This window comes from Hyperolius riggenbachi, chromosome 1, assembly GCF_040937935.1.
Source record: "Hyperolius riggenbachi isolate aHypRig1 chromosome 1, aHypRig1.pri, whole genome shotgun sequence".
NCBI classification, from domain to species: domain Eukaryota; kingdom Metazoa; phylum Chordata; class Amphibia; order Anura; family Hyperoliidae; genus Hyperolius; species Hyperolius riggenbachi.
In genome coordinates, this window is record NC_090646.1 from 335,615,228 (window position 1) to 335,642,915 (window position 27,688).

Here is a 27,688-nt window from a genome sequence, read left to right on the forward strand (position 1 = left end):
ATAATGAGCAGTATGTCTCCCAAGTAACAGATGACATGTACACCAAAAAATATAATTAAGCAACAAGTTTCCCAAATAACATAATCAGATAACTTATTTTCCAAATTGGAGTTAAAATGTATACCCCAATTAGCATAATTAAATAGAGGATTATTTTACTCTACATCAGTAACATATTTAAGATTATCAAAGGCACATGATGTGAATTATGAGATTTCAGGTAACTTCGGATCTGGAAATTGTGAACATTCTGAAATTTGGTTAATCATGCAAACATCATTCTAAAGAATGCACGTATATAGCCTAGTTTAAAAGGTTTTTTTTTTGTTTTTTTTTTGTAAAATCAGTTCAGTCAATCAAAATATTATTGTCTATAACAGATATACAAACACATGAAAACAATTATCAAAAATATTCCAGCAACAAATATTTTGTTTTTCTACAAGGTGTCCCATAATGTCCAATTACTGTTAATTGTAGGCTATTTTACAGTCCCAGAGTGATTGTTAATTTATCTGTGAAATTCCCTCAGCTTTGATTCTGAAAGGAAGTCTTGTTACTCCAAGTGGCAAAAAAAATCCATACACATTATTTACCCTTAGTACAGATGCTGTTTGTATGTCAATAGTCCAAAAACATGTTTTTTTTTCCAGAAATGTTTACTGATAGATTAATTCACTTTGTATTTACTATACCAGAAGTCCAGTGGGTCACTAGTTTACATACATTTTGTTAATTGAGCCTTTAACTAGCTGTGCCAAAACAACGATTTATCTAATTACTCTATGCCACTAGATCTACACAAGGAGGTAGACATGTGTCCACTGCAGTTAATCAGAACATGCATGCATGTGTAGCATGCACCTGTGGCTCATTAACCCCAGGACTAACAGCACTAACCAGTGAAGCCCTTGTGGTGTGCGATACCTTCTCCCCTTGCAGTGATCATCAGTCTCTCCCTCATCACACCAACAATGGCCCTAAATCCAGTATTGTAGCCAGCCTTGTACAGCTGCATGTACTGGGTCCTAGCATGATGGTTTAGTTAAATCAGGACTTGGTACATGCAGCTGCCTGAAGCTAGCTGGATTGCAGGCAGGCAGGACCTCACTGCTTTTTTGTTGTAATGGGGAAAGGTCAGCTAACACTTACCAAGCAAGCTCCCTGCTGCTGATCTCAGAGGCACCTATGCTCACTTTTACTACTGAATCAGGCACAACTCTTTTGAATTGACTTGAGGAAGCACGTTAGTAGTAGTACCAGTGAAACGCATTGTTGTACCTGTTTGTGTTGAAATAAATCTTTTTAAAATATGCTGGTGTCTTGTCATCTGGAGAGGTAAGTGATTGGCTCTTTTTACCCATTGCGGGCATATATAGCACATAGCTTGTAGATATATCAGGGCACCTCCACCACAGTCAATAGTATAGTCCTAGACCTCCAGAGGAGGTGTTATAACTTTGCAGTCCTGAACTATAACGTTTTTTGAGGAGAGCAACCATTCCGCACCTAGCTTCACCTGGACAACTGAGCGTGGACAGTTTTTTCTCCCACAGGCGCATACGTTGGTTGCAAGGATTGCAACCCAACTTTGTGAGTATAATACACTATATATTACACTGTGTTCCCTATACCTAATGGTACTGCACCATTGGGCTCCCGGTCCCTCTCATTTGCTCTAGGGGACACTATACCCATCCTAGAATCTTCCAAACATGCATATAGACTGTTTCTGATTGGTTGATGCTCATCAGTGCATAGCATGAATTAATATGGCTGCATGTGGTAGGACTTGAAACACCCAGAGTTACAGATTGCCCATCAAGTTCATGGTGAATCAAAACTCATAGGAGTGTATAAGGGGCTTAAAGAGATCAAAAAGCCTCCTTACTGAAATATTAATAATTGCAAATAACTTCTATTTTAAGAAGAGAAATGTATATTTACAATTGAAATTTTGGTGAAGCTTCTTCATAATCAATGTTACTTCTAATTTTCCTAGATGAAAATGACTCATTTTGTCATGGTTCCATTATCAATGGCTATTTTCATGGATCTATTCAAACCAAAAATGGTACTTTCTATGTAGAATATGAAGAAAATGAGAATGACATGGTATATTCATATATTTATCATGAGTCAGACATTGGTAAGTAGTTAATTAAAGGTTGAGAATTTTCAATTAATAGTTTGTGTGCCCCAAAAAAATACAGTATGGGCTGAAGAGATAAAAATCTGAGCTAAAACAGAAACTCTGTATAAAACTGATTTTATTAGGGTACAGAGGGTTAACTTCAATTTTCAATGTTAAATTGCATGGTCATACCCTTTTTGTCTTTAGTTTGAAAAACATGCAGGTCCAGTGACCAGATCTTGGCTTACAGCTCCATCCCACCTTGTCACTCCCTCTGCTGAACTGACTGTCCTTTCTTAGCAAGGTACATTGTACAAATTCATAGGCACTATGCCCAGTAGACCAGGGATACATTGTCACCATTGGTGAGCTTAAAGAGAAACTCCGACCAAAAATGTTACTTTATTCCAATCAGTAGCTGATACCCCCTTTTACTTGAGAAATCTATTCCTTTTCTCAAACAGACCATCAGGGGGTGCTGTATGACTGATATTTTGGTGAAACCCCTCCCACAAGTAACCCCTCCCACAAGAAAAATTCGAATTTTTATGAGAAATAGCTGTTTACAGCTGTTTCCAACTGCCAAAAACCATGCAGCAGCTACATCACCTGCCAACAGTAAAATGTTCACTGGAGTTCCTCTTTAAGCGTTGATCGCAACTAAAATCCCTGTTTTCATTCCTCAGGGATTTTAGTTGCGTTTTCCACTGCAGAACAAAGTGCTGTGTTTAACTGTTCTTGACGACCAGCTAACGCCGATTGGCGTAAACTGGTCGTCTGCGGGTTACCATGGAAACGGCCTTTCCATGTCAGTTCACGGAGGGTGTTTCCGTGAACAGCCGGAGAGCCGCCGGCAAAATGTAAACAGGCGGGGAAGAAATCCCCGCTGTTTACATCATACGGCGCTGCTGCGCAGCAGCGCCGTAAGGCAGATCGGCGATCCCTGGCCTCTGATTGGCCGGGGATCGGCGGCATATGATAGGCTGAAGCCTATCCTTCAATGCGCAGGACGGAAATCCGTCCTGCGCAGCTCACAGGGGGAGGGAGAGGGAGGGAGAGGGACGGAGCGCCGAAAACGATGCGGAGGGGGCTTTGAAGAGCCCCCCCCCCGCAAAGCGCAGAGAGCCGGCGGCGATCAGACCCCCCCAGCAGGACATCCCCGTAGTGGGGAAAAAAGGGGGGTAGTCTGATCGCCAAGGCTCACTCCTGATCGGTGCTGCGGGCTGGAGAGCCCACGTAGCACCGATCAGTGCAGAAAGCCCTGGTCGGCAAGTGGTTAAGGCTGTGTATGTCTGAAGACTGCACTGGTGGTGCTGTTGATTGCAGATGCACAGCTGAGCTGCTGAGGTGAATGCATTCATTTTTCACATAACTGCGACTCTGCAAGATGTTTGTAGAGAGACTGCATCAGCTTATCTTCTAACGCTGCAGCATTGAAATTGAGGGGGCACATCCATTACTGGACATGTGTAGACCCTGCGACCAATCTCACCACAATCATTGCCGATCCTTGGCATTCTGCTTATTGTTGTAGCCCCCACATATTTTTCAGTCAGCACATATAAGTCCACGCAGCCAATGTTATAACTGGGAGAAGCTGCACAAGACGCCCCTGCACCGTGGATGCATAAGGTTCAGTATATATATTTTTCTCTGTTTTTTGTCCTCTAAACCTAGGTGCACCAAGGTGTGTGTTATGGTCCGGAGCATCTTATAGTCTCAAAAATACCATATATATAAATATATATATATATATATATATATATATATATATATATATAGTGGCTTGCAAAAGTATTCGGCCCTCTTGGAGTTTTCCACATTTTGTCACGTTACTGCCACAAACATGCATCAATGTTATTGGAATTCCATGTGAAAGACCAATACAAAGTGGTGTACATGTGAGAAGTGGATCGAAAATCATACATCATTCCAAACATTTTCTACAAATAAATAGCTGCAAAGTGGGGTGTTCTTAATTATTCGGCCCCCTGAGTCAATACTTTGTAGAACCACCTTTTGCTGCAATTACAGCTGCCAGTCTTTTAGGGTATGTCTCTACCAGCTTTGCACATCTAGAGACTGAAATCCTTGCCCTTTTTATTATTTGCAAAACAGCTTCAGCTCAGTCAGATTAGATGGACAGCGTTTGTAAACAGCAGTTTTCAGATCTTGCCACAGATTTTCGATTGGATTTAGATCTGGACTTTGACTGGGCCATTCTAACACATGAATATGTTTTGTTTTAAACTATTCCATTGTTGCCCTGGATTTATGTTTAGGGTCGTTGTCTTGCTGGAAGGTGAACCTCCGCCCCAGTCTCAAGTCTTTTGCAGACTCCAAGAGGTTTTCTTCCAAGATTGCCTTGTATATGGCTCCATCCATCTTCCTATCAACTCTGACTAGCTTCCCTGTCCCTGCTGAAGAGAAGCACCCCCAGAGCATGATGCTGCCACCACCATATTTGACAGTGGGGATGGTGTGTTCAGAGAGATGTGCAGTGTTCATTTTCCGGCACACATAGCGTTTTGCATTTTGGCCAAAACGTTCCATTTTGGTCTCATCTGACCAGAGCACCTTCTTCAACATGTTTGCTGTGTCCCCCACATGGCTTATGGCATACTGCAAACAAGACTTCTTATGCTTTTCTGTTAACAATGGCTTTCTTCTTGCCACTCTTCCATAAAGGCCAACTTTGTGCAGTGCACGACTAACAGTTGTCCTATGGACAGATTCCCCCTCCTGAGCTGTAGATCTCTGTAGCTCGTCCTGAGTCACCATGGGCCTCTTGACTGCATTTCTGATCAGCGCTCTCCTTGTTCGGCCTGTAAATTTAGGTGGACGGCCTTGTCTTGGTAGGTTTACAGTTGTGCCATACCCCTTCCATTTCTAAATGATCGCTTAACAGTGCTCCGTGGGATGTTCGAAGCTTTGGAAATCTTTTTGTAGCCTAAGCCTGCTTTAAATTTCTCAATAACTTTATCCCTGACCTGTCTGGTGTGTTCTTTGGACTTCATGGTGTTGTTGCTCCCAATATTCTCTTAGACAACCTCTGAGGCCGTCACAGAGCAGCTGTATTGCAATGTCTATGGGCAACTGACTGCACTCAGACCAAAAGGGGCCGAATAATTACGTACACCCCACTTTGCAGTTATTTATTTGTAAAAAATGTTTGGAATCATGTATGATTTTCGTTCCACTTCTCACGTGTACACCACTTTGTATTAATCTTTCATGTGGAATTCCAATAAAATTGGTTCATGTTTGTGGCAGTTATGTGACAAAATGTGGAAAATTTCAAGGGGGCCGAATACTTTTGCAAGCCACTATATATATATATATATATATATATATATATATATATATATATATATATATGCACATACACACGCCTCTAGTCTATCACACTGTTAATGGATGCGTTTATCGATAATAACTAGTAAGAAGGCCCACCTGTTAAAAAATAGGTGCTAGGCCATGGCCGCTAACCCCTCCTTCCCCGCAACATGCACCCAGACGCGCCCCGCTCGCCCATTCCTCACCGCTATCGGAAGTATATGCACACAGGGAGATGTTGCTTGCTTGGCAGTTGGAAAAAGCTGTTATTTCCCACAATGCAAGGAAGTTCACAGACAGCAAACTGTCAGGTCGGGAAGCACGGACGGATAGGATGGCAGTTGGTGCTCTCTGTTTTTTTTTCTTGTGTACCAGCAGTAAAAATGCTGACCAGCAGGTTTATATTGGCTCAAAAATCATTAATGAATTAAACTGTGAATATTAATTTGGTACCTACGTATTATCCCGTCTAGCAGAACTGCTCGGCACTGCGACAGGCTGGAAAAGTGTGCAGTGTGTTTCTTCAGCAGCTGATTTATCACAGATCAGCTGCTCTGTTCCGCATCCGCACAACTTTCTTGTGACCTCGTGACAAGGTGCCCAAATATTTCGTTTGATATCGTACATGCTAGGGACCTCTGTAAATAGAGACAGAGCAGTTCTCGCTCTCTCCGCTGAGCAGGAGCTGTGAGCTCTGCCCCTGTAGTATCAAATAGAGGCAGGGCCGCCATGGTTTCATCCACGAACACGTCACTCTCCATCACAACCTGGGTGGCCCCGCTACCTCCTCCGCTCCCAGGCTAGCTCCCGAGGGAGTCAGTGTGGGAGGGATCCTGCCGGGAGCACAAGCCCTGCCCACTGCACTGCGATCACCACCCTTTCCTCACTGTTAGCTGAAAGGAATTTGTGACGAATCAACTGCTGAAGAAATGTTGTATACACTTTTCCAGCCTGTCTATTGCCGAGCCGTCCGGCTAGACGGGATAATACGTAAGTACCATTAATTTCTTCATCTAGCTTCTATTTTTTAACTTCTCATTGATTTCTTTTTTTCCCCTACTACTTTATTTGAGTAATGATCCTCTTTAAAGAAAAGGGGAGAAAAAAAATGCCACCACTTAGTGGAGTAAGGCATTTAGGTGGTTCTGATCTATAACTGACAATGAGCACTGTATGAATATATACAGTGTATGACCAATTCTGATAAAGTAAACTCCTGATATCTTGAACTACTTGTTCAAGTCCCATGAAGTTTACTGTAAAGGGATTCTACTGTATCAAACTCTGCACAATTCTTTGGTCCATGGTGGTGGCGTGTACTTGTGATTTCCTTAGCTTTCCCATATCCCACGTCAAAGACTCCAATTTTCCCATAGACTTTCATTGAGAGGATCTTCAAACTGCTGCTATATGTACATCTTTAAAGCAGAACTTGAGTCATAGGATCAAGCTGTAGAAACCGGCAACATCTACTAAATGAGAGCCAATTCAATTTTACCCAGCAATTTTAAAATTTCAACTGCTGCCATGTTTGCAGTATTAGGCCTGGAACCCACTAGAACGCGCAAAACGCTATCGCAATCGCTAGTGATTTGCTATAGCGTTTTGCAAGCGATTTTGGGAGCAATTTCCCCGCTCATATACAATTCATTAGAATGGAAACGCTCCCAAAATGTTGCATGTCCTGCGATTGCGATGTGCTTAATCGCAATCGCTGTAGGGAAATCGCTAGCGATTGAAAGTGCTCCCTAAACGCAAAAAAAAATGCTCTAGTGGGTCCCAGGTCAAACTCACATGTGGGTCCCAGGTCAAACTCACCTGGGGCTTCCCTCAGCCCCCTGCAGCCGATCGGTGCCCTCGCAGCTCCGGTCCGATGCCTCTGGACCCGCCGGCGAACACTTCCGGTTTGGCCATCACCGGACGACAGGCATGGGAACGCGAGTGATTGTTCGCGTTCCCAGCCTGTATATCACCCCCTATGCTGCTATTGCGGCCAGGAGGTCGCAATAGCAGCATAGGGGACGATATACAGGCTGGGAACGCGAACAATCACTCGCGTTCCCATGCCTGTCGGCCGGTGACGGCGAAACCGGAAGTCGCCGCCGGCGGGTGCAGAGGCATCGGAGCGGAGCTGCGAGGGCACCGATCGTCTGCAGGGGGCTGAGGGAAGCCCCAGGTGAGTTTATCTCATTTTTTTTTTGTAGGCTTTAGGTTCACTTTAATGAGTCCTCAAACTTTGCACAGTGGGTCACTGGGTGACTGCAGCTCAAGGTTTAAAAAGGTAGGTGTGGCCACCAACAGCCAGTCAGATTGTACTCACTGACTTTTAATGAGGATATTTAATCTTCTGCCATTCTCACAGTCTGAATGCCAGGCTCCACAAATGATATATAGTTGGTCACTGAGTCACTGTAGCTCAAGGTTAGAAAAAATGGGTCAAGCCACTAAAAGCCAAACAAAATTCACTCATTGTCTTTCATTGGGGAAATTTAACCTGCTGCCTTTCCCAAACGTTTCATAGCAGGATCCCTATACTCTTGTGTACTTAGTGTACGGTTGACTGCAGTTTATTTAGCTAGCTTTTTCAAGTCAACGGGAAGTTTTTTCATGAACTAAACTTTTTAGTTATTATCATTATTCAAGGCATAACTGCTTGGAAAAACTATGTGAAAATGCCTAATTATACTGCTAAAATAATCATTGTGATGCCCACTTGATAGTTTTTATGCATTCTTCATTTTACACAACTGTAATGTAAGCATAATTGCCGAATCAGGTGCAAAAATGCATGAGATGCATGGAGAAAATATTGTATACTTCATATTGAATTGGGCTCAGTATGAGAGAACATGGGTGAACTGTAATAACATTAGGGAGAAATGTTAACTAAGTGAAGGCCACTGTAAGATAACGTGTGAGAAAAGAGCCTGACGTACTACATATTCTTGCTTCAAATCCTGTGCCAAACTCAGATAATCTTAATATGATCGCTAATGTCTACATATGCCAGGGTTATAGCGGATACCTAAAGAACTCTCATGCCCATTGGCACGAGATACAGTGCTTTGTGAGAAGGAGAATTTGCCAATCCCTCCATTGCCATTATGCCTAATGGATAGGGAGTTATTTGGAAGAGCAGGAATGTGGTCATATGCTCACTGCCTCTCCTTCTGTACACTTTCAGCCCATATGCCTGGACATGGAGCAGTTATTGATATGGTAATGACCACACATGCTATTTGAAAAAAATATTGTAAACAACAAACAAACAAACAAAAAACAACAAATGACTCCCAGCTTAGTAGTGTTTTACTATATTATAAATCACTGCTTGGCTGTGTTACATCAGTTAAAGTCCCACTCCAGACAGAACATGTTTTCCTAGATCCAGAGCATTATGCTCTTTGATTTGCTGTTTTCAAATAAATTGCTTCTAAAATACCTAGTAAGGAGCTCAAACACTGGCCTTTTCCTGCACAACAAACTGTCTGTGCTATAGACTGCAATCTTCTCAGACAGATTCTAACACTGCTTCCCTCTTGCACCCTGAACAGTGGAGATAATGCAGTCCAGATAGCTGCTGCAGCCATCATCACATTCTGATTCTGAAGCTATTAGATTGTACTTTTAGATCTGTGTTTGGAGATGGGCTTTAACAATTGCTTCCTGCAGATCTGAAGATACACCCAAGTTACGCCTGAGCAACATTCTACTGGCAACTGAAGAGAAACCCTGTGTCATTTGTTGATACAAAATAAAATCCATTTTTTTCACATATGCGATAATTTATGTGCATACTTTCCACAAAACTTTGTATGTAGTTAAAATAAACTCAGGGGAAACCTAAGATTATATGATGAAGCAGGTACTAAGGGCATTTAAAAAGTGTAGTGTATCAGCCCATTAAGGAGGAGGAAATCACTGTTTTCGTGCCTTTAGACCTTACCTGCCATAGTGAACACCAGGATGGTTGTCAGGACAGCTCTTCTGACTCATAGGTACATATTTGTGTACATAATCAATCAGAAAAAAACATATTTTAAGAAGCTTTTTACTAATTTCTGGAATGCTCCTTTGAATTCTAATATCAACATTTGAATATATGAAATGTAATTTTTACATTTGTAGCTGAAACCCATTTTCCACTATTTCTCTTTTTAGACTATACCCTTATGAAGGACGTGAATTATTTTGAGCTGGCATTAAAAACATATCAGTTCTTAGAAACTATGAAATGGAAGCCAATAGTGAGTATTACGTTCCTTTGTGGTTTATACTTTTACAATCTTTAAATATGTTCATGGTTGGAGGTGATTTTTTAGGCAATGCTATTGTAGCTTTTGAGTACTGAGCCTGATGCTGGCACTGTTTCGTAAAGCAGAGTTACAGTGTGACATAACATTCAGACACTGTACTGAATGTCTGCTTGTTCTTTTTGCCCTGTTTTGGTCAACAAATTATTGACAGCTAATATACAAAAAAGAGTGGCATTGGATTAGTTCACAGTCTCAAACTTGTTTATTAAAACTGTATTAAAACCGTTAAAAAACCACATATATCCCCCTAAAAAAATGATGACATTTAGTTGATGACGTCCTACTCGTCTGGAGGGGGTCTGAAACCTCACATAGAAATTTTGTGGAGAAAATGGGGTCAATGATTGTGGATTGAAATTCACAGTAAATATTAGTAAAGAGGAGGTGAACTTCTTAGATTTGACCATCTATATTGAAGGCAGGGCCGGATTTAGAGCATAGGAGCCTATAGGCACAGAAGTTCTCGTGCCCTAAGCTCCACCCCTCAACACTGGCCACACCCCAAGACACCCCCCCTTTTTGCTATTAATTAAAACCATGCAAGGTAATGCATAGGTGCCCAGTGAAATGGCGGTATTATCAGGATATTTAGGCACCAGTGGAGCCCGATAAATAGCAGGATGAAGGCGGGGGGGGGGGGGGGTGTACGTTTGGTGGCCGTTATGGTTAGGCATTTGGTCGGTTGTTTCTGTAAAGGAAGACGGTTAGGGTTAGCATCTGGTAGGTTGTTTGTGTGTGTGGGGGGGGGAGCGGTTAGAGTTAAGCCTCTGGGGGAGGGTTCTGTTCTGAGTAGGGTAAGGTTGAGCTATAGTAAAAGAACGGTATATAACCAATATTTATGTTCCTTCTTTACATTTTAAAAGAAGTAAAATATTGGTAAATTTGCCAATATTCTATTATTGGCTTTCCTGGGTGCCCAAATTTGCAGGCTCCCTTTTATTACTTGCACCACGCACCCACAGATTTCTCTCTCTCACACACACAGAGATCACACACACCAACACAGATCACACGCACGCACACAGATCACACGCATACACACAGATCACACGCACACACACAGATCACACGCACGCACACAGATACAATACAATACAATAACATTTCTATAGCGCTTTTCTCCCATAGGACTCAAAGCGCTTAGGCTCTCTCAGATTCAGTAATTAGTAGGATGAAGTATTCACACAACAACAGTTATATTTCTGCAAATGCCAAACTGAACAGGTGGGTTTTCAGTCTGGATTTAAACACGTCCAGGGATGGAGCTGTCCTAATCTGTTGAGGTAAGGAGTTCCAAAACGTATGGGCAGCATGGCAGAAGGCTCTGGGACCAAAAGTTTCCAAGTGGACTCTGGGTATGACTAGATTATTAGAACCGGTTGATCTGAGAATGCGGGGATTGCTACGCAGCTGCAACATATCTTTCATGTATCCAGGGCCTAGATTATTCAGGGATTTAAATGTCAGTAGGCCGATCTTGAATAGGACCCTCCATTCTATAGGTAGCCAGTGAAGGGAGTGCAGGACTGGTGTTATGTGGCAGTGACGGGGTTGGTTGGTTAGCAGTCTGGCAGCAGTATTCTGTATCAGCTGTAGGCGGTACAAGACCTTTTTTGGAAGGCCAGTGTAGAGAGTATTGCAGTAGTCCAGTTGGGATGTGATGAAGGCGTGGACTAAGGTTGGCAGATCTTCTGGGGGTATGAGGTGCTTGATTTTTGCAATGTTCTTCAGGTGAAAATAGGATGATTTCACCACAGCAGAGATATGAGTTCTGAAGTTTAAATCCCCATCAATTAGAACTCCCAGGCTACGCACATGATTAGAGCTGCGTAGATCCGTGCCTCCTATTCCCAGTGGTGAAGACTGCAGGTTAAGTTGTTTTGTTATCATGCTCTGCCCTCCAATCAGAAGGACTTCAGTTTTGTCTGCATTTAGTTTCAGCCAGTTGTCATTCATCCATACTTAAGTGATACAGGGGTGGGCAGGAAGGGCCCCATAGACACTTTGTGGGTTCTGCCACTCAAGAAGGATTGGAACCACTGAAGAACTATGCCATCAATGCCGCAGTATTCCTGTAGCCTGTTTATCACAGATCACACACACACAGATCACACGCACACACACACACACACAGATCACAGATCAAACGTGCACACACACACACACACACACACACACACACACACACACACACACACACACACACACACACACACACACACACACACACACACACACACACACAGATCAAAGACACACAGATCACACACGCTCACACACACAGATCACAGACACACAGATCACATGCACACACACAGTTCACACACACAGATCACACGCACACACCCAGATCACATGCACAGATCACACACACACACCCAGATCACACGCACAGATCACACACACACCCAGATCACACGCACAGATCACACACACACACACACCCAGATCACACACACAGAGCACACACACCCAGATCACACGCACAGATCACACACACACACCCAAATCACGCACAGATCACACACACACCCAGATCACACGCACAGATCACACACACACACCCAGATCACACGCACAGATCACACACACACACCCAGATCACACACACAGATCACACACACACCGATCACACGCACAGATCACACACACACACACACACCGATCCCACGCACAGGTCACACACACACACCGATCACACGCACAGACCACACACACACACACACACACACACACACACACACACACACACACACACACACACACACACACACACACACAGGTTGATCACAACACACACACACCACCGATCACACGCATCACACACACAGATCACAGACACACACAGATCACAGACACACTCTCCCCATCCCCACGCACACACACAAAACAAAACCCTCACTGCCCCTCCCCCATTCAAACAGCTGGCTAACTTTAATTGCAGGAAGTCAATGTACCATCCACAGCAGCTTTGAAGTTCCCTCACGGCCAAGTGACACTTTTTGTCAAGTTAGAGCCAAAGCAGGAGGAATCCATCTGGGGAGAAGGCAGCAGCAGCTAAAGCAGCTTTGCACTACCAGCGCTGTCAGCAACCTCCCAACCCTGAACTGTGTGCGCTTGACGCCTTCTCCCTCACAGTCACAGGTGATGGATGGATGAAGAGAGAGAGGAGGGGGTGGGAGCTGAAAGGCAACGCTGGCACCAGTCAGGTGAGTGAGAGCGCACTCAAATACACATGCTGGCTGCTGATTTGAACAGGACGAGGGAGAGGGGTGGAGCTTTTTTCCTACCTTCGCCGGATTCCCCCCCTCTCTCTCATCAGGGTTCTGGGTGCAGGCAGGCTTATTTTACTGGCAGTGGTAGGTAAGCGATGTCTGCCCCACCCACATGGTTTCTCCAGGTCCCAGCCCAGCGGGCAGCAGAGATTGCCTATGCACGCAGCTGCTGCTCTAGGCTTGTAAATTGCAGCGCTGCATGCAAGAGCTGCCCTGAGCCGCCCTCAGCCTGTCTGTGGTGCACACATTACTGCATGTGCGGAGAGTGAGGCAGCTGCCGGATCAGGACAAAAGTGGGCGGGGCGAGTGGCGTGGTCCTGGAGGATCGCACTTTGAAGGTTTTTAAACTTGAAAGGGACAATTAAAAACCCACCTTTGCCCAATCAGGCGCCTGTAGGCATGTGCCTAGGGTGCTTTATGGTAAATCAGGCCCTGATAGAAGGAGGAAAGATAAAGACCAAGACCTATAGAAAGACGACTGATGTTAATGGTTATATATTGGCAATTAGTTGCCATTTACCAGCGTGGTTGGATGGGGTCCCAAAAGGACAGTTTATTAGACTTAAGCGAAACTGTACGGAAGATACTGAGTACAAAACTGAGGTTATGAGAATGTCTGAACAATTCAAAGAAAAGGCATACAGGGAGGAGGTTATAGAGAAAGCCAAAATGGAGGTAGAAAATATTGATAGAAAGGAATTGTTGAAAAAGAGAAATAGGAAAGAGGAGGGGGATTTCTCTATGAGATTGAATTTAAAATATAATCCCTAAATGGATCAGGTAAGGGGAGTATTCAGGAAACATTGGCCAGTACCTAAAAGGGATAAAACCCTAAGGGAAATACTCCCAGAATATCCTTCATTCATTTACAGGAAACCCTATACTATAGGCTCCCAGATAGTGAGAGTAGCGGAATATGGGAATAATAGTAGAAGGGGAGGAGGGGGGAGGATTTGTGAGATGTGGAAGATGCCACAATTGTAGGAGAACTAGGAACTATAGTAAGATTACTAGAGACAGGAAAGGACGAATACAAAATAAAGGAACTAATAACCTGTGACACGAAGGGGGTAATCTACTGTTTGATATGCCCATGCAATAAGAAGTATATTGGACGTACAAAGAGAGAATTGGGAAGAAGAGCTGGAGAACATCTAAATAATATTGTGAAAGGTTGGGAGGAACACCACCTGCCGAAACACTTTAAGAAATACCATGATTAAAAGATAGGAAATGTAATATACTTTGGTGTGTGGGTGGTTCATAGGGCCAAAATGTCAATAAGAGAGAGTCAATGGATCTTTAATTTAAATACTATGACACCGAAGGGGTTAAATGAGGAATGAGAGATTTTTGGCTTTTTGAGGTAAGAATGTGACTGCCACCTGATTCCCGGGGACCAGTGGCGTACCTAGGGCATTTGACACCCGGTGCTGGGTATTAAAAGACACCCCCACCATAAAAAAAAAAAAAACGACTGTGTAGGCCAGGTGTAGGCTCCCCCCCCCTAGAGATGGCCTCAGTATAGGTAGCTAACAAAAAATGGGTGCGGCTTTAACCTGCGGCAAAGCACGCCACGGGGAAAATGGGTGTGACCATGCCCGGATGAGGGCGGAACTAATCAGGAAGCACAGTGGGCGGCATTGAAGACGGAGACCTGTGACGACATGACGCTGCGCTCCAGCGCTTGGAATGCGGAAATGAGGTGAGTAATTCTCCGAATGCCTCCCCACCGAGCCTACACTTGCTGGTAATCTATGGAGGGGGAGAGAGGCAGAAGGAGAGGTCCCAGGTGAGGGAGGGGGGGTGGTTCTGGACCCCCACTGCCCCTCCTTCTTGCACTGCTTCCTTCTCCTGCTCTGCTGCTGTGGGGGGTCGTGGCGACACCCCCTAGCTGTCAGTCACCCGGTGCGCCACGCCCCCCTGCGCTCTATGGTAGGAACGCCACTGCCGGGGACCACCTGATAGTAAATAGTTCTGGAGGATGAATTAGCCACAGAGTAGAATGAATTACTGTTAATGCACAATAAAGGTTCAGTATAAGTGAAAATGGACATTTGGACACAACACAGGACATGGAGCATTTGTGTCGCGCTTTTTTCCTGGTGGACCAGGGTTGCGGCCACTGGGGCGGTGGTGGTGGTGTTGGGGAGACTTGCCTGGGGTCTCCTATTGAATGGGTGCTGGTTTACTGGGCAGGCGGAGCCGGCGTTCGAACTCGGGTCTCCTGTGTCGGAGGCAGAGCCCTTGACCATTACACTATCCAGCCAGCCAATTAGAGAGGTGGAAGAAATGAATTAACTACCTATGGGGATGATAACTGCTTCTATTGTACACAAAGTGCATGTAATTGAGGACTTTTCCCTTTTAAGAGTGAACTGAGAGGTGGACCTTGCAGCCCCAGGAAGTACTTATAGCCAGCAGTGGAAATGGTCAAGCAAATCTGATCCTGAGGAAGATGGCAGTGTTCAGCCATTGAAACATGTTGATCTGAGGGGCGCCCCTGTGGTAGAAGTTGTTTCATACCAACGAATTTATCAACTGCAGTCCCACCGCATCTACACAAGCAGGAGTAGTGCATAGCGGTGCGTGGAACGCAGGAAGAACCACAGGGATGCCTGTGGGAAGTGATGTCACTGCTGACTGAGCAGCTGATCCGGAAGCTGCGCTCCACACGAAGGCTGGCTGATACGCAGCATGGAGTCTGCAGGAAGCGGCGAATCTGAGCAGATTGGGCTCAGTACCACAAGTAGGTCTCAGCTGGGGGAGTGAGGGCTGCCGGCCGGAGCCCTAGAAAATGGTATTTGTCTAACAATATGCCAGGAACTGTAAGTGTACTAAGCGCTTAAGTGCTGTAAATATTCAGCGATATGCCGGGAATTGCAAGTGGCTTAAGAACTTTGGCGCTTCAGATAACAGAAGCTGAGTAGAGATAAGGTGCCATAAGAGTACTGTAATTTTCTACTGAAGACTAGTAGCGCCTTTATTGTCTGCATATATGCCTAAGCAATAACGACTAAGAAAAAACATTGCTAATCAGAGGTTGGAGTGTATGGAATCAGGTGGTCCTTGTATGTATGGTACATATGAGTGTGGTAGGAACAGTTTGCATATTAGAACTAGTGTGCAATAGTAAGTGTAGTGTTGTGGAATGTTATGCTATTAAAAGTTCACTTAATTATTATATATCTGCAAACAATGTGATGTGGAGTACAATTACTGTATATACTCGCATATAAGCAGACCCGCATATAAGCCGAGGTACCCACTTTTCCCTCAGAAAGCAGGAAAAAGTTGTTGACCCCCATATAAGCCCCCTCTCCAGTATCGCCCCCTCCCCAGTATCACTCCCCTCCCCAGAATAGCCCCCTCTACAGTATAAATAGCTAAGTGGGCCCCCAGTGTGAGACAGCCCCACTTCCCATAGCCAGATGTGCACCCACATCTCTGCTAATTGTTAGTGCCCCTCACGTCTGTTTAGCTCCCAGTGGCCAGCCTCTTGATACCAATCCTACTGGAAACCAGGGACATTGCCAAAGACAGATCTTTCACACCCTGGAATTTGGACTGTCAAATGACTGTTGCTGACTGTCTAGAGTGAATTCTGCTATAAGAGAATAAACTCTAAAGTAAGATTAAGTGAAGCTGGACTCACCAGGGTACCAAGTACTTCCCCAGGAACTGCAAAGCTGCAGGCAAGAAATATAACTGAGACTAAAGGCACACAGCCCACATCATCTCCTTTGCACTTCACATGATGCTTTCCTGTCATCTTCCATTGAACTGAGCATGTGCAGGGACGGGAAAGCATGCAGGGAGATGTAGTCTCTAGATCTTCATAGAGTTTCACCCAACTCCCTCCCCCCTGCTGGGAAATATTCATGCAGCTCCTGCTTGCCATAAATGCCTTTGAAGTTCTGTAGATTTCACTCCCTCCCTCCCCCTGCGATGTGGCTGGGAAATGTCTATTTGTTTCTTTTTTTTTTTTATTGCTGTATCTCCTCTCTGCAAGGCTGAGCTATTAGGATTCACACTCGGGACATGTGCTTTGTGTGACAGGCAGCCGCACAATGAGATTATGCTCAACGCTGCTTACGGCCGTGGCTGCAACTCACTACTATGTCAGAAGCACTGATAGTGAGCTGCAGCCACGACCGTATGCAGCGCTGAGCATAATCACAGCCAGCACATGTGCCGAGTCTGACTCCTAACAGTTCAGCCTTGCAGAGAGGAGTTTCCCGGCTACATTATAGTGGGGAGGGAGGGGGAAGTAGAGAGAGTGAAATCCTCCGAACTTCAAAGGCATTTATGACAAGAAGAGGCTGCGTCCCTTATCTGTAATGCCGCACGCTCTGGGACAGGTTAAGTCAGCTCACTACCGCACGGATCATGTTGCGAGGGCATAGGGGAACGGGGAGCACAGCCAGCTGACCCACATACAAGCCGAAGGGGGGACTTCTCAGCACATTTCTTGTGCTGGAAAATTCGGCTTTTATGCGAGTATATACGGTGCACACTAATGTAATCAACTTTTAAGGTGGATATATGTGTTTTTTTTAATGGTGTTAATACAGTTTTAATAAACAAGTTTGATAGTGTGAACTAATCCAGCACCACTCTTTTTTGTATATTGGATGTTCTTTTTATGTGGAGGGGATTAAGGGGATATCCCTACTCCTGAGAGACGGGCGGCAGGATAGAGTGGAATTGGTTTGTGCATTTGATTGATTAGAGCAGCGCCCTTCAAACCCCCCCTTTTTTTTAATTATTGACAGCTCTTTGTTTCTGCCTCACATCAATGATTCAGCAAAACTAATTATGGAAACAGTTTTGGAGAAAATGGCAAATGGCATTACTATCCTTAAAGGACTTACAATGTCAAAATAGTAAAAAAAAGTTGAATACCTTTTCATATTCTTGATCTACGGAGGACGCCATCCACTCCCTCCCATTCATTCCGCCTTGCCCCCTGCTGTAATAGCCCCCCGGTCGGGTCCTGACCGCTCTGAACAGGTCGGGTTATCATTCCACCATCAATATGGCTGCCAAAGATTGCCGCAGCAGCGCAGTCCGCATAGACGCGATTGCGGCTGCGCAGCTCTAGGGCCGCCTCCCGCCGCGTCATCAATCCATGTCATACATCGGGCGCATCGAGGGGGCATATTGAGGGGGGAATGATAACTTGACCCATTCAGGGGGTATTACAGCGGGGGCAAGGCGGAATGAATGGGAGGGCGTGGATGGCGTCCTCTGTAGATCAAGAATCTGAAAAGGTAGTTAACCTTTTCACTATTTTGACATTGTAAGTCCTTTAACCAGTTCGGCCTTTCTGGACGAACTCACTCGTCCAGATAGGCTCTGCTGCTGCCGCCGTGTGGTGCACGCGATCAGGCGCGCTCCTGCGCGTGCTCCCGCCTCCCGCCGCTGGCCCCCCAATCAGTGAATGGGAATATAATAGACGCTTTCTATTCAGAGAGCGCGGTATTTCTGCCCCCAGGAAACTTCACCTTCTTCTTTTTAGTTCCTGGATGCGAAATCGTTCGCATCCAGGACTTTTTTGACTGCACCCACATACATTTTTTATTAAACGATTAAATTATTTTACATTTAAAATTAGCTGTTTCCCTCCCACACCAAAAATTACCCAAATACATTTTTATTAAAAAAATAAATAAAAAAATACAATAAAAAAAAAAAACAACAGCATAAATAGTTACCCAAGGGTCTGAACTTTTTAAATATGCATGTCAAGAGAGTATGTTATTGTATTATTTTAAATTATAAGCTTATAAATAGTGATGGACGCAAATTGAAAAAATGCACCTTTACTTCTAAATAAAATACCGGCGCCATAAATTGTGATAGGGACATCTTTTAAACGGTGTAATAACCTGGACAGATGGGCAAATAAAATACATGAATTTTAATTACAGTAGCGTATATTAATTTCAAACTATAATGGCCAAAAACTGAGAAATAATGATTTTTTTTCATTTCTTTCTTAATCTTCCTGTTAAAATGGATTTAGAAAAAAATAATTCTTAGCAAAATGTACTACCCAAAGAAAGCCTAATTCTGTTAGTGCTAGGATTCTCAAACCTGGCACAGTTGGTCACTGGGTGACTGGGATTAATAGTTAACCTGCTGAGCGGTCTGGACGAGCTCAGCTCGTCCAACACCGCCAGAGGCTGCCGCTCAGGCCCTGCTGGGCCGATTTTCTTTAAATAAAAAGCAGCACACGCAGCCGGCACTTTGCCAGCCGCGTGTGCTGCCTGATCGCCGCCGCTCTGCGGCGATCCGCCGCGAGCAGCGGCGAAAGAGGGTCCCCCCAGCCGCCTGAGCCCAGCGTAGCCGGAACAAAAAGTTCCGGCCAGCGCTAAGGGCTGGATCGGAGGCGGCTGACGTCAGGACGTCGATGACGTCACTCCGCTCGTCGCTATGGCGACGATGTAAGCAAAACAAGGAAGGCCGCTCATTGCGGCCTTCCTTGTTTATTCTGGGCGCCGGAGGCGATCGGAAGAACGCCTCCGGAGCGCCCTCTAGTGGGCTTTCATGCAGCCAACTTTCAGTTGGCTGCATGAAATAGTTTTTTTTTAATTTAAAAAAAACCCTCCCGCAGCCACCCTGGCGATTTAATCAGAACGCCAGGGTGGTTAAGAAAGTGGTGGAGCCTACAATAGCCAATCAAAATTCATCTATTGGTTTTCAAGGGCAATATTTAAATTGTTGTCATTTACACTGTTAATGGCAGAGGCCTTAAACCTGGTACAATCGGTCATTGGGCGAGTGGGGGTTCAAATTCAGAAAAGGGGCAGAGCAACAAACAGAATATCATTTGAGTGATAAACTGCTTCCATTCTCACATTATTGATGTCAAGGGGCCCAAAGCTCACAAACATGGACATCAACAACAATCAAATGGGAAAATGTAAACTGCAGCCATTCTTAGTTCTTAGACTGTTAATCGCAGGGTTCTCAAACTTGGCATGGTTGCTCACAGTGTATCTGGGATTAATATTCAGGAAATGGGTGGAGCCTACAACAGCAAATCAAAATTCGTCTATTGATTTTCAATGAGAAAATTTAAATTGCTGCCATTCTTACACTGTTTAAGGATACCAGAGCGAAAAGGCTCTGGTAAAAGTGAAGGTGCAGTGGGTAGGGGGGTATTAGCAAATATTTGCCTCCCGTTCCCCTCCGTGACTTGCAGTTCTCCTACACTCAGTCCCGTTATTCTCGGTGACTCCAGCGACTCCTAACCCAGACATACTGCGGCGCGCATTCGCAGCATGTTCGTTCTACTCCCCTGTGGCACGGCAAAGTGATGTCACAGAGGACAGGAGTGTGCTCGCTCCCTCGCATCTCCACTTAGCATGTGATGCTCACTGCAGTAGAGTGCACACGCTGTGATGCAGGAGTGGGGGAAGCGAGCACATTCCTGTCCTGTGACATCACTGCGCAGCCAGGGCCGGTTTAAGCAACAATGGGGCCCCAGGGCAAAATAAACCTGGGGGGTCCCCCAACAGATACCCCGGAACAAAAATCGGCATTAAGGGACCTTTTTTGCAGCTGGTATAGTCAGGGTGTGAAGCCCCAATCGGTCAGAGCTCCACATTCTGGCTACCCCAGCCTGCATGGGGGACAAGGGGTTAAAACGTTTCAGGAGGGGGGACCCACATAATTAAAAAAAAAAAATTCCCATACTCTAAACATAAAATAAAAAATTGGGAAAATAGGAAAAAATGCAAGAGATCTTCATGCAGCCATATTGCGGCTGTATAGCGATCCCTGGCCAAAGCGCTGTGGCTGCGTATGGATCCCCAGGAAACCCCGTCAGTGTAATTTTACTTGCATCAAAAGAAAGAGCAATAAATTTCCTACCGTTAGGTTTGCTACTAAAAGTGACATTTACCGCATTTAAAAGTATACTTTTTTCCTTTGAAACTTTACAATCGATTTTCTCAAAAACTATAAGGTCTTTTTGAAAATTGTTTTTTCCTCTTATTCCCAATGATCTCCTTAACATATCCTGCAAATTTAGGGTTTCTAGCATTTAAGGTGGATTTGATATAAAGTCGGCAGGTTTTTAAATGTGCATTTTTTTTTCCTTTGAAAGTTTAAAGTCGATTTTCTCAAAAACTATAAGGTCGATTTGAAATTATTTTTCCTCTTGTAGCCACTGGGGGCCCCTACAAGCTCTGGGGCCCTGGGGCAATTGCCCCCTTTGCCTCTATGGTAGCGCCGGCCCTGTGCGCAGCCACAGGGGAGCAGAATAAACATACTGTGCATCCCCGGTGCAGTATGTCTGAGTTAGGAGTTGCCCGAGTTGCTGAGGATAACGGAACTGAGTGTAGGAGAATAGCAAGTGATGGAGGGGAAAGGGAGGTGCAGTAAGTCTTTGCTTATACCCCCTACCTACTGCACCTTCACTTTTTACCAGAGCCTTTCAGCACAAGTTCAAATGAAGCCACAAACAGCCAAACAATTTGTTTGCTTGATTTCAATGGGAAAATGTAATCTGCTTCCATCCTCACATTATTGATACCAAAAACTCACAAACTTGGTCATTGAGTTATGTATTAAGGTTAGAAAAAGTAGTCGCAACCAACAACAACCAAATACATACCTGGGCAACGCTGGGTCTTCAGCTAGTATACTATTAGAAAGCATACACTACCGTAAGACATTTCACACCAGCACATTATGCAGTGCAGAAGGATAAAGGCACATCACAAATAAATTCTATTTTGTGAGAGACTAACAATGCAGCCCTATCTTTGTAAAGGCAATGTTTTTCACCTTTGTGTAGCTCTTTTTATTGAAAAACAGAACTGAAACATATCTAATTTTCTTTATCTAGGAAGAACCTATTATCAGACCTAAAAGAAATGTGGACTTGTCTCGTACAACCTGTCTTCTCCATTTGAAGGCTGACTATTTGTTTTTCAAGAGGTTTACAAATTTACAAGCAGCAATCTCTCATGTATGAATAGTATGTTCTTTGTATTTGATCTCTGTCTTTACTTCTTGTAAACAAACCTGTTTATGGGAGAAAGTCTTTCTGAGCTACTTGCCTGTGTAGCTACATACCTTTCATAGGATGCATTAATATGCAGATTTTGTTATTAGAGGAAAACTCACTGAGGAAAATTGTGGTTGGTGCTCCTATTCATATTGTACATCTTTTGCTCTGGCTGTGCACCAATGTAGGGTGATCTGAAGTGGGGAAAGATGGTCTTTCAGTCAGACCCAGTACTGGCCATAAGATCCTCAGGAATCCAGCTGGATTTGCTGAAACATTTATTTTTAGATGCAGCAGACAGGTATACACATTTGCATGTCTTTGTAGCCTAATTCTTTGAATTATGTTAGCTCATGATATGGTAAACATAGGCCCTCTTTACCTCTTTCTGTACATTGGTGGATGCACTCTCAATCACATTGTCTGTCTGGGAAACATTTCCATATTCTCTTATAATATATGCCATATAACCAGTATGATAGCTATTTACTTTAAGAGGAATTCCAGTTTGTCATAACATATACTAGAACCTCCTTAGCTATATTACCTGCCTTTTCCCCAAAGTAATGTTATCTGTGTAAAAAAAAAACAATACACACAATTCCTCCCATGTCACAGTACTGCAAACAGCCATAAGCCATGTTTATATCATTTACTGTTCGGGAAAAAATATTTAGTTAGATCAGTGCGGCTTTCACCCATTCTATTGTATGTGAAAATAGTATGAACATACGGTATACTGCATGGTTTCCTCTGGGAACGTTGGTTTCCTCCCTCATTCCAAAAACATACAGATAAGTTAATTGTCTTCCCCCTTAATTGGCCCTAGACTACAAAAGACATAGGACTATGGTAGGGATTAGATTATGAGGTCCTCTTAGGGACGATTAGTGTCAGGAGTGTGTGATCTGTAAAAATGAAGTGGAAGATGTGAGCACTGTATAAATACCAAAATATAATAAGAAGTATTGTTCTGCACACTCAAATAACAAGGCAAAACAAAATGGCTAATTAAAATGTAAACATATTGTCATATATGTAGTTGTGAATGTGTATTAGGAACATCTGTATTGATGTTAAAGGAACATTATAGCAAAAAACTTTAACATTTAAAACACATGCAAACACATACAAATGAGAGATGGGCTTCTTCCCGAGTAAAATGAGCCATACATTACTTTTCTCCTATGTTGCTGTCACTTACAGTAAGTATTAAAAATGTGACAGGTTTTGGACTAGGTTTTGACAGGTTTTGGACTATCTCAACATTGGGGGTTCTCAGGGTTTTCTTTATTTTCAAAAGCACTTAGTGATTGCCAGTTGCTCAGTCAAACTGCCAACATAGTGTGCAAATAGGCGGGGGCCTTTATCTTCCTATAGATTATTTTCAGGGAGTGCTTTTAAAAGAATAATTAAAATATAGAAAATCCCCCATGAAGAGATGGACTAGTCTAAAACTTGTCAGTTCCGTCAGATTTTTACTACCTACTGTAAGTGACAGCAACACAGAAGAAAAGTAATTTATTGCTCATTTTACTCTAGTCTGTAATAAATACACTTTTCATTTGTCTGTTCTTACCATCAAAGATTATCCTCTCTTAAAAAGTTTGGAATTTTCATTATAACCTGTAAAAGGTGTTGTGCTACTGATGTTTAAAGGTCGCCTGTCATAATCTTTGGCACTTCAAATATGGGTATGTGATGAAAAACATAATCTTAGAGTACCATTATTTATTTATTTATTTATTATTTATGTATTTATAAAGCGCCAACATATTACACAGTGCTGGACATTAATTTAGGTTACAGACAATATTTAGGGGTGACATACAGCAATATGACAATACAGGAATACAAGAAAACTTAGAGAAAACTATTTGTCAAAACTATCTTTCACTTTTTCATAAAGGTTGAGCTTGTTATTGTCCTTGCCACCTCTCAAACCTCCTTTTTGTGCCTTTATTTACAGTGACCAGATGCCCTAGTTTACCTGGGATATGTCCCAGAATTAGTGCCCCCCACCCAAGGCCCAAATATGTCTCAGCCAATGTCCTAGGTGGGCCACCAGATTTCCCAGGTGGGTCACAAATGTCCCAGCCACCTGACTGTGTGGCCACACAATTGGCTCCCATCATACACCATGCCCACCTTCTAAAAACATTGGCTTGCCCACACTTGAGATGTAGCTGGGGAAGGGGGGCAAGGGGCCACCCTGGCCGTTTTTTTTATCTCGTGTCCCCTACTTAGCTATTTATGGGCAGCATACTTAAATCTATGATGGTGGGCTCACACTACTTAATTACATGTCAGGAGATTCTGCCTAATCATATTTTGGGTTTTTAAATTTAGAAAATGTGGTGGAGCCACAAACAGAAAATCAGATTTGTTTGGTCGATTTTAATGGGAAAATTTAAACTGCTTCCATTCTCACATTATTGATGCCAAGGATCCCAAAGCTCACAAACTTGGTTATTGAGTGACTGTGTGTCAAGGCAGGGCCGGCCTTAGGTTTCACAGCGCCCTGAGCGTAACCAGATTTTGGTGCCCCCCCACATTCATCCTCTTCGCGTGTGAGCGCACCACCCACACACACACACACATACACTAATGGGGGGTCGGGGGGATCTGCTGCCTAAATACACTAAAAGGGGATCCGCGACTGCAAGACTAGTAGCCTAAGCCTATATACACTAAAGGGGGATCTGCCTACATAGACAAGACTAGTAGCCTATATACACTAAGGGGGGATCTGCCAGATCCCCCCCTTAGTGTATATAGGCTTAGGCTACTAATCTTGCAGTCGCAGATCCCCTTTTAGTGTATTTAAGCAGCAGATCCCCCCCATTAGTGTATCTAGCAGCATAAGCATATTCCCCCTTTAGCGTAGGGAGGTTGAGGAGCCTTACTTCTTGCTGGTCAGTCTTCTTTTCTTACTGTCTGCAGAGCAGTCTGCAGACTTAGTGCCAGTGTAGGTGCCAGGATTCTGGGAGCAGGAGAGAAGGACTCGTCGTCACTCAGGACATTGTCACAGGGCTGAGTGGCACACGTGCTGCGCGCTTCTCTGCAGCAGCCTGAGGCTCAGCGTGCCTCCGTCCACCCTGAATCCTGACATATAGCTATAAGTCCCCCCAGTATAGGTAGCCAGGCATAGGTGACCCAGTAAAGGTAGCCAGCTATAGATCCCCCCAGTATAAGTTAGCCAGGTAGGTGCCCCCAGTATAGGTAGCCAGTATACTTGCCCCAGTATAGGTTAGATAGGCATTTGTCCCAGCTATAGGTTAGATAGGTAGGTGCCTCCAGTACAGGTTAGATAGGTAGCTGCCCCCAGTGTATAGGTTAGATAGGTAGGTACCTGCAATATAGGTTAGATAGGTAGCTGCCCCAGTATAGGTTAGATAGGTAGGTACCCGCAATATAGGTTAGATAGGTAGCTGCCCCCAGTATAGATTAGAAAAGTAACTGCCCCCAGTATAGATTAGATAGGTAGCTGCCCCCAGTATAGATTAGATAGGTAGCTGCCCCAGTATAGATTAGATAGGTAGCTGCCCACCAGTATAGGTTAGATAGGTAGGTGCCCCCAGTATAGGTTAGGTAGGTAGCTGCCCCCAGTATAGGTTAGATAGGTAGGTGCCCCAGTATAGATTAGATAGGTAGCTGCCCCCAGTATAGATTAGATAGGTAGCTGCCCCCAGTATAGGTTAGATAGGTAGCTGCCCCCAGTATAGATTAGATAGGTAGCTGCCCCAGTATAGATTAGATAGGTAGCTGCCCCCCAGTATAGGTTAGATAGGTAGCTGCCCCCAGTATGGGCTAGATAGGTAGCTGCCCTCCAGTATAGGTTAGATAGGTAGGTGCCCCTAGTATTGGCTAGATAGGTAGCTGCCCCCAGTATAGGTTAGATAGGTAGGTGCCCCAGTATAGATTAGATAGGTAGCTGCCCCCCAGTATAGGTTAGATAGGTAGGTGCCCCCAGTATTGGCTAGATAGGTTGCTGCCTCCAGTATAGATTAGATAGGTAGCTGCCCCCCAGTATAGGTTAGATAGGTAGGTGCCCCCAGTATTGGCTAAATAGGTAGCTGCCCCCCAGTATAGGTTAGATAGGTAGGTGCCCCAGTATAGGATAGATAGGTAGCTGCCCCCAGTATAGATTAGATAGGTAGCTGCCCTCCAGTATAGGTTAGATAGGTAGCTGCCCCCCAGTATAGGTTAGATAGGTAGGTGCCCCCAGTATTGGCTAGATAGGTTGCTGCCCCCAATATTGACTAGATAGGTAGGTACCTCCCCTCATAGTGGAGGAGGAGCCGCGGGGAGGGCAGCCCGACTTCTCCCTCTCTTCCTCTCCAGGCCCCCCTTTGTGCTCCCTCCTCCGATGCAGACTGCAGCAGGAAGCAATGCAGAGAGAACAACTCACATCCCTGGTTCCGATTGCGGTGCTGCTCACTTGCCGCTGGTCGCCTCTTCTACATAGTCGCTGATACACACTAAACTTCCTGTTAAGCACACTAAACTTCCGGCGATCGGAACCAGGGAGGTGAGTTGTTCTCTCTGCATTGCTTCCTTCTGCAGTCTGCATCGGAGGGGGGAGCACAGAGGGTGGCCCGGAGAGGAGAGGTCGGGCTGCCCTCCCCACGGCTGCTGCTTCCCGCTCCATCACGGCGGCCTCACGGGCATGTTTGCCCCCCATCACCTCCAGCAGCGGCAGCAAGGGGCGGAGCGAGACGGACCCAGCCCGGGGCCCGCAGCAGCAGCAGCAGCCACATGCAGCCAGGCGGCAGGAGCGCCCCCCTGGAAGCCGGCGCCCTGAGCGATCGCTCAGGTCAAACGCCGGCCCTGTGTTAAGGTTAGAAATAGTGGTCCGACCCAACAACAACCAAATACATACCCGAGCAACACCTGGTCTTGGCTAGTTTTAAATATATCGTATTAGCTACCTACAGTTGGCAAGAAGAGAGCTCCAAACAAGGCTGGTAGTTTTACACATGCACACGCACGCACGCACACACACACACACACACCCCACATATCTCTTTGAAGGGTATTGCTTTTTTTTTTTTAAGGGGAACCACAGCAATGTGAAAGGGGTACACGCCTGTCTGAAGTGGTTGTCGGAAAATGTGTTTTCTCATATTACAACCCTTCTTTATTTTGTCTCCTGATAATTGTTTGCTGTTTTTAGATCGCTGGATATTTGATGTCTGTAAATGCACTTTTTGAGCAAATTAATTTTAATGGCATTAAACACATCAATTTCAAAGTAAAAGTGTTAAATGTAAGTATGACATCATAAATCATAATTTCTTAAAGTACTAGTTCACGCTGCCAAATATTTCATCGACAGTATTATGCTAGGCTTATTATAAGGTTTATATCAGGCACTGTACAATTATATGCAGACTTCCTGTTACATTCGATATTGTAACTACACTTTTGTATACCACACAGCATACAAATTATTTTCTGGTTTGTATGCTTGTTTCGGCATTTTCTTTTTAATGTGGTAACAGAACATAAAATACTTAACTCAGTCATTATGGAAGTCTTCTGAGCACATTTTGTGACTGTATATACTTATGTTCCCTCTGTAGTGTTTCCTATGCTGTTGTAA

General features: G+C 44.3%; 1 protein-coding gene across 8 annotated transcripts in view; it reads left to right on the forward strand.

Annotated features, from left to right (window-relative positions):
• The window catches only part of LOC137510933 (disintegrin and metalloproteinase domain-containing protein 10-like), a 191,259-nt gene that overhangs the window by 103,198 nt on the left and 60,373 nt on the right, over positions 1-27,688 (forward strand). For all 8 annotated transcript variants that reach the window (XM_068233944.1, XM_068233940.1, XM_068233943.1 and 5 more), the window contains 4 exons: positions 2,003-2,149; positions 9,632-9,717; positions 21,922-22,044; positions 27,260-27,352. In XM_068233944.1, the coding sequence (XP_068090045.1) occupies positions 2,003-2,149; positions 9,632-9,717; positions 21,922-22,044; positions 27,260-27,352 (449 nt within the window). The remainder of the gene's footprint in view (positions 1-2,002; positions 2,150-9,631; positions 9,718-21,921; positions 22,045-27,259; positions 27,353-27,688) is intronic.